The following is a 7,644-nucleotide window of genomic DNA, read 5'->3' as shown; positions in this document are numbered from 1 at the left end:
TCAAAACATCATTTTCAAGTCGAAAGGACCACTTGTAATAAACCTGCTTTTTGGTCAAGAAGACTTAGCCTAAATAAAGTATTATGATTTTTTTAAAAAGCCTCATGTTTGAATGGTTGCTCCTGCTGTAGTTTTAATGGCACACGTAGAAACACGGACCCTCTGCATATTCCTGCATCAAGCCCCAATTGCTATTGCTGGTTGGGGAAAGGGCTACTCACCCTTGGAGGCTGTTGCTTGACTTTCCACATTTATGAAACTCAGACCCAATAGGGGAAAGTATCTGGAGGCCCAGTTTGTGCATTCAATGTTTTTACTTTTATTCAACTATAAGCAAACAGCAGGATTAACATGACATTCAGCAACTCCAGACCAGCTTTTCTTACATCAATGAAGAGTGATCAATTCAACAGGCACAGACTTAAGGATTCTGTCACCTAGCATTGCTGCCTGTCTAGACAGTCATGCCTCAACAACAGCAAAGCCAATCTCCCTAATGCTTTTTCCAATATTGCTCTTTAAAGGAGCCAGAGTGGTATAATGACATCTATTACACCATCCGAAATGTACCATGTTGGAGTTTAGCTGCAATGCTAGCCTCTGGCTGTCTTGGTGAGAGACAGCACTGTGAAAACATGTCTGAGAGATGACATCGTGTACAACTCTGGACTCAGGAACACAAAGGCAGAGAGAATGAATCCGTTTTTTTTTTTTTAGACCTCACTTAAAGATTCTTAGATGCTTTGCTCTTTTACTGTAAACCTGGTCTTCTTACCTGGATTTTTCTTCTTTAAATTCTGGGCTGCTATTCTTACACTCATATTAACAATTTGATGGCCCTATCACAGTACCATCCCCCAAAATGGAGTTCAAATCTGACCAAAACATAAACTGGGGTGTGTGACTATCTAGAATTTTGAAGGACAGGCAGCAGGAAAAGTCACCCTAAGCCACTGTGAGAATGGGGTCAGGAAACAGGAGAAATCTACATGCAATGCTGAACTTGAGAACACTGCTCAGGCCTCTGGGACAGTTTTTGTCTCCAAGCTTTCCCTTACTTCCCAGACAGCTGCTCATACAGTTTGGGCACATAGTCATCCCATTCAGCCTGGTAACATGAGCCGGCCACCGGGGGTCCCAGCTCATACTTTTTGCGGAAGGACGCCACCTTGAATTTGCCACGGTGGTCTCCAGATCGGTTGCTGAGAATAGGCTCATCGCACTTCAGCAGCCTGTCCTGCTCATAAACCAGCCAGACATAGCGGTGGAGGCCTGCAGAAAGAGGCAGAAGGGAAGACATACACACAGCTAAGCATCTGAGACACAGACATCACCCATTTTCATGGAATGTTTCAACTTGGAGGGACATAGACCACCCTATTTATAAGGACACTGAAGACCAAGAGAGGTAGAATAAGTCAGGTCACTGTCGCTGAAAATCACCCAGTGGCTCCCTGCTGCAATTGGTGTCAAACCCAAACCCTTCATTTGGCCTCTAACGACCTCCAGGATCTGGCCTTTGCCCATCCTCAAGCTCCACCTCCCACCTCTCTCTGCTCCTCATTCATCCCACTCCAGGCTTCCAGCCTATCTCAAGTCCTTTCCACCACTCCTATGAGAATGCCCATTTTACTTGTCATCTATGAGAAACAAATGAAGGACACAGCAAATCACTGACCAGGTGCCAGTCACACCACAATCAAGCCTACGCAGGTAAAAAAGAACATTACTGCTATGGGCTGAACTGTTTCCCCCACAGTTTCATGTATTAAATTCCCACTGTAACAGTGTTAAGGGCAGGGAAATCCTATGATGGTAATCGAAAGGTAGGGAACCTTTTCAAGGTGATTAAATTGTGAGGACCATGCCCTAGCGAATGGATTGATCCATGCATACAGTAATTAAGTTGACAGTTTAACGGGTATGGTTCTGATGGCTTTATAAGGAGCAGATTAGCTCTCTCTTGCTCAGCCATTCTCACCATGATATGTTCTGGACTTTGGACTTCACAGCCTCCAGAACTGCAAGAAATAAATTCTATTTCTTTATAAATTAGCCAGTTTCAGGTATTCTGTTATAAGCAACAGAAACGGGCTATTATTTTCCTACCTCCAAAGCTTACTTCCTTAGAAGACTAGAGACCTGCTTTGAAATGACCCAAACTCACTTTAAACAACTAAGTGGCAAAAAATGTTTTAAAACTAGTCAGCAAGCACCCTATTAACTACACACTTTTCGACAAGCTTCAATTAAGTACTGGACAAAAATAGATACCATAAAAATATTATTTTTTTAAAGTTATTTCTTAAAAAGTTATTTAAATATTTGTACACCCATGCTCATTGTAGCACTATTCACAACAGCCAAGAGACAAAAGCAACCCAAATGTTCATTGATGGACGAATGGATAAATAAAATGTGGTATATGCACACAATCAAATTTTATTCAGCCTCAAAAAAAAAGACTGCATGTGACAACATGGAGGAAACTTGAGGACATTATGCTAAATGAAATAAACCAGTCACAAAAAGACAAATACTGTACGATTCCACATATGTGGGGTATCTAAAGTAGTCAAACTCATTAAAACAGAAAGTAGAATGGTGGTTGCCAGGAACAGGGGAAGGGAGAAATGGGGATCTGCTTTTCAATAGGTACAAAGTTTCTGTTTGGGAATTGAAGAAGTTCCAGAGGCCTGTTTCATAACAATGGAATATAACAATGTATGCTACTGAAATGTACACTTAAAGATGGTTAATGCTGATAACACCAAAGTCCTGTGTTGATCCCTGTACCCTCCAACTGCCAAAAAAGAGGAGGGGGTAAGATGGTAAATTTTGTTATGTGTTTTTACCATAGATTTTAAAAAGGGTTATTTAAAAAGCAAAAAATGAGTGACTCACAAAAAGTATAGGAATGGTCAATAAGGACATAGGAGGCTCAACATCATTAGTCACCAGGGTGACGGACAATAAAACCATACAATGATACCATTTTACACACACTGGAAGGTCTAAAATCAAAAAGGCTGATACCTAACCTTGGCATGGAGCTAAATGGATCTTATGTAAATGTACTGAAACCTTCATATACCACTGATTAGAAATAAAATTTCCAACCATTTCAGAGAACTCTTGGATAATTTCTATGATCCCAAAATTCTTCTCCTAGGTATTGACCCAAGAGAAGTGGAAACACCTGCCCACAAAATACCAAGTATACAGCTACTTTATTCACCAAGTACTGGAAACAACCCAAACGCCCATCAACATGAGAATGGCTAAACAAACAGTTGCATATTCACACACAGAATACTTAGCAATAAAAAGGAATGAACTACTGATATAAACAATAACCTGAATGAATCTCACAGACATCACCATCGTGAACAAAAGAGACAGTCACCAAAAAAAAAAAAAAAAAAAAAAAAAAATGCATACTGCATGATATGGCACTTCTACATGAATACAAGAAGAGCAAAGGTAATCTATGGAGAGAGGAGTCAGAAAATGGTCAGGTCTGGGAGAATTTAGTTAAAAAGATCACACAAGAACCTTCTGGGGGACTGGTCAGTTAGCTCAGTTGGTTAGAGTGTGGTGCTGATAACACCAAGGTCCAAGGTTCAATCCCTGTACTGGCCAGCCACCAAAACAAACCAACCAACCAACAAAAACAACCTTCCAGGGTAACGGAAATAACCTATATCTTGTTTTCAATGACGTTTACATGGGTGTATGCATTGGTCAAATTCACTAACTGAACCCCTATGATCTGTGCATTGTATGATATAGAAGTTATACCTTAATAAAAGAATATGAAAAAAAGTGAGTTACTGAGGCTTTTCATTAAATGAGAACACAGCTCTACTTAAGAGAGAATTGCTTTATTCTCATGTGTATCCTTCCCATAATTAAACTGCCTAATTTTATAACTGCCCTAGAGAACTTAATAGATCCCAGGGAAATCTGTCCCTTTACCTTCCTATTATGAATGCATGAGAGGATTGAAGCCATCTGAAGCTTCTAGGTCTACAGATAAAACATGAGCCCATGAACAACTATCCTCGTCAGGGACTTTCTTATACCTTTTCATACTAACTCATGGCTGGACAATGTACAAAAGCTAGGGTTCTGCCGTGCTCTACCCACCACTATTTCCTTGTTCCAGCAACTGGAAACATCCTGCAATGAACAACAGGCAATAACAATGCATCTCTCACCACCAGCTTAGGCAGCACTCATCTAACTTGGAGAGTTTCAATACACTAGTCTCTCTCTTCATATATCTACATATATTTTATATATATTGTTGATAATATGATACAACACAATACAATGGGTGTATCTTCAAAATAGTTCTACTAGGACTGGCTGGTTAGCTCACTAGGCAGAGCGTGGTGCTGGTACCATCAAGGTCAAGGGTTCAGACCCCCGTACAAGCCAGCCGCCCCTCCCCTCCAAAAAATAGTTCTACTAAAGTCTTCCAAATTTTTTCAAGATACCAAACTAGATTTTTGAAAAAAAAAAAAAAAAATGGGGGGGGGGGGAGCAATAAAGAGACACAGAAGCAATTTTTTATAATTAATCCAGAAACTATGATCATTTCTGAGATTTTTTTACAGGAATTAGAAACTCAAGGATCACACAGGGCAAAGGCTAACTGTAGAACTGAGATGGTTTGTGTTCAACCCATGTGCAGCCTCCCAAAAGCCATGCTAACCATTCTGCATCATTGCTTCCTTCTCACTGACTTCCCTGCTTACTACACAGAGGGCCCTTCTGACCAGAACCCAAGGTTGTAGCCACCTGACACTCCTGCAGGTCTGAGTGTGCTCTGTAAGGCAATTGCCCTAGAGGTGAACTGAGCTGCTTATGTCTCCAGTAGAGTAAGGGCTCTCATAAATCAAAGAATAAAGCTTTACAACCAGACGAAAATCCTAACATGCCCCCACGGTCTCCTGCAGCCTCCCACCAATAGCAACCTTTACTGACCTGTGCCCTTGGGAGGCCCAGAGCCCACATAATCGGAGAGGACGATGCCACTGCTGATGTCGTTGCCCTTCATGTTGACCACCAGAAAATGGTGCCATTCCCTGAGTGGAGGAACACGGGAGGGAGCGTTAGCACCACAGATGGGTGGGTGGTCCCTGCACAGTGGCAAATGGGCATGAAGCCAGGATACTGCTATGGGCAAGACATGTAGTCCCTGCTTTCCTGACCAGTGCAAACCTCCAGCGTCTGCAGGAGCGGACCCAACTCCTCCCTCCCTCCAAGATTCTCTAGAGCAGGGGTCAGCACACTTTTTCTGTAAAGGGACAGAGAGGAAACGTTTTAAGCTTTATGGACCATACTGTCTCTGTCGCCACTACTCAACTCTGCCATTGCAGCGTGAAAGCAGCGTTAAACCAGACATAATAAGTTGCCATGGCTATGTTCCAAAAGAACTTTATTTATGGAAACTGAAATTTGAATTTCATATAATTTTCATATGTCACAAAGATTATTCTTTTGGTTTTTTTTCCCTATTATCCAAAAATGTAAAAATCATTCTAAGTTCATGGGGCTGTACACAACAGGCCACAGGTGGATTTGGCTTTTGGTTGTAGTTTAATGACTCCTACTTTAGGGAGTGAAAGGGCAGGAAATGCACACTCTGGCCTAAGCATGGGCATGAACATCCCAAACCAGATCTACTTCCCCATGTCCAGCAAGGGACTTACACCTGGTAGGTCATGACTGGATGACCCACTCCTCCCCATCCTTCCCCAACTTGCCTGTATTTGGGATCCTTCCTGCTGGGAGCATCTGGGTCTGTCAGGACCAAAGTGTAGAGCTTACCCGGATCAAGACCATCCCACTCAATGCTCGTAGGTCTGTTCTTAACCTGTAGGAAGGAACCAGTCTGGAATTAGACTCAAAAATGCTGTTACAACCAGTATTCTTTGACCTCAGATTCCTCAAAGGTAAAACAGGGTAGGTTATTAATAAAAGTTACCATGTATTCCCTCAACTCCCTCGAAAGCCACGAGCTGAATTTTTACACATTATTTTAGTGCCAACAACACTATGGGACTAGTATCCTGGCATGTTATTAACAGAAAGAGGTGGGGCCAGGACTCCAACCAGGTACTGACTCCCTTCTCGACTACCACCTTACACCGTCTGTCTGGAATGGCACGGTCTCTCCGTTCGGTGACCTGGAAGTTACTTGGAGCCTGCTAAAGTTTAATCTGTATCAACTGGACATTCGAAAGTGTACTTAAAATAAGAAAGATGGTGAGAGGTGAGCAGGGAGTCTAGGAAAAGGTAGGCTGTGTCAGCCTCCAAAATGAGCATTTCATATTTAAACATCCGAAACAATAAACGCTGTAAACATTCAAAACAATTAACAGGGCAGTTTGACCACACCGTGCCCGGATGCAACGGTGTCGGGGAAATCTGGTTTCTCCACTTTCAGTAGCCCCCAGCTGTCGGCATCACAGGCCAAACGGTAAAAAAAAAAAAAAAAAAAAAAAAAAAAAAAAAAGGCCGATGCCCTCAGTCCTGCAGCTGCACAGGCACTCATCTGTAAGTGGCCGCATGCTCTTGACCGCCCACACAAAGGAGCAATCGCCGGCGACGCCGATCAGTTACATAATGCGTCGTAGGCTCTGGGGTGGGGCTTTCGCTCTTCAAATTGAAGCTTAAAAGCTGAGACCCCGGGGTCTGGGCGGTTTCGCCCTTTAAGTCCCGGGAGAGCGGGTCAGTTTCTCCCGCAGTCCGAGCCCGGCCCAACCCACGCGGGGTTCCCGGTGCTGGGGTGGCCCCCAGGCCACCTTCCCTCGGGGACCCCGGCGCACGCAGGAACGTCCACCCCGCCGGCCCGCACGGCCTCCAGGCCTCGGCCGCTGCACGCCCACCGCCTTGGGGTACCTGGGTGGGCGTCAGCACTTTGCCCAGCTCGTCCAACACCACCCCGCCGTAGGTGACTTGCAGCGGGTGCTGCGGCCGCTCCTCCACTTCCTGCAGGCTCAAAGGCCCGGACCACTTGCTGAGGTCCACCGGCATGGCGGGTCCGAGCGGGGCGTTCAGTCGGGAGTGGCGCGGGAGGCAGCACAGAGACTGGAAAGAGCCTCTGGAGGCAGTTCGCCAACTGGCCGGAGGCGGCGCGGGGTAGAGGCGGCGCGAGCGCATGCGCACGGCCGCCCCACTGCGCTCTCTGATTGGTGGAACGCGGCACCACCGGGCGCCTCACACTCCCGGATCAATGCAACCTGCTGCCCGCCGCAGCCGCGTTCTCGGAGCGGTGTGCGTCAGCCTGCAAGAAATGCGATTGATCTAGCCTTCTAGCCTTGAGCGGTTTTTGTTTTTTGTTTTTCTAACCTTTTGGCATGATCCTTTGCTCCACTTTCTCAATTCGGAAATGGTAAGGCCTTTATTCAAGGTCCAGTACGTCAGTTTATGTTCCCTTTGATCTTCACGGTCTTCCTAGTTTCATCACAATCTACATATCATTTAAGCATTGGTTTATCAAAAAAAAAAAAAAAAACGAAAAAAGAAATGTAAGGGCTTGCTTTTCTCTTGCACTTCTTAAAATGAGCCTGATTTCCCTCGCTTTTCTGTATTTTCGCAAGTGCTCACTTGTTTTGGTAATTGCCTGGTGAG

At 44.4% G+C, this 7,644-nt stretch overlaps 1 protein-coding gene and 1 non-coding gene across 2 annotated transcripts; one reads left to right on the top strand and one right to left on the bottom strand.

Moving 5' to 3' along the window:
- Window positions 1–295: 295 nt before the first annotated feature.
- Window positions 296–7,138, bottom strand: PEBP1 (phosphatidylethanolamine binding protein 1). The gene is made up of 4 exons (XM_063086693.1): window positions 6,913–7,138; window positions 5,775–5,884; window positions 4,993–5,093; window positions 296–1,272 (listed from the first exon to the last, which is right to left on the bottom strand). Exons 1-4 carry the CDS (start codon window positions 7,045–7,047, stop codon window positions 1,055–1,057), a joined length of 564 nt encoding a protein of 187 aa, XP_062942763.1. The 5' UTR covers window positions 7,048–7,138; the 3' UTR covers window positions 296–1,054.
- On the top strand, window positions 3,569–3,642 carry TRNAI-GAU (transfer RNA isoleucine (anticodon GAU)). Its single transcript has one exon. It is a non-coding gene; the product is annotated as a tRNA-Ile (tRNA).
- Window positions 7,139–7,644: the final 506 nt, after the last annotated feature.

Source organism: Cynocephalus volans, chromosome 2 (genome assembly GCF_027409185.1).
Source record: "Cynocephalus volans isolate mCynVol1 chromosome 2, mCynVol1.pri, whole genome shotgun sequence".
Classification (NCBI taxonomy): domain Eukaryota; kingdom Metazoa; phylum Chordata; class Mammalia; order Dermoptera; family Cynocephalidae; genus Cynocephalus; species Cynocephalus volans.
This window is presented reverse-complemented; position numbering and strand designations above follow the sequence as displayed.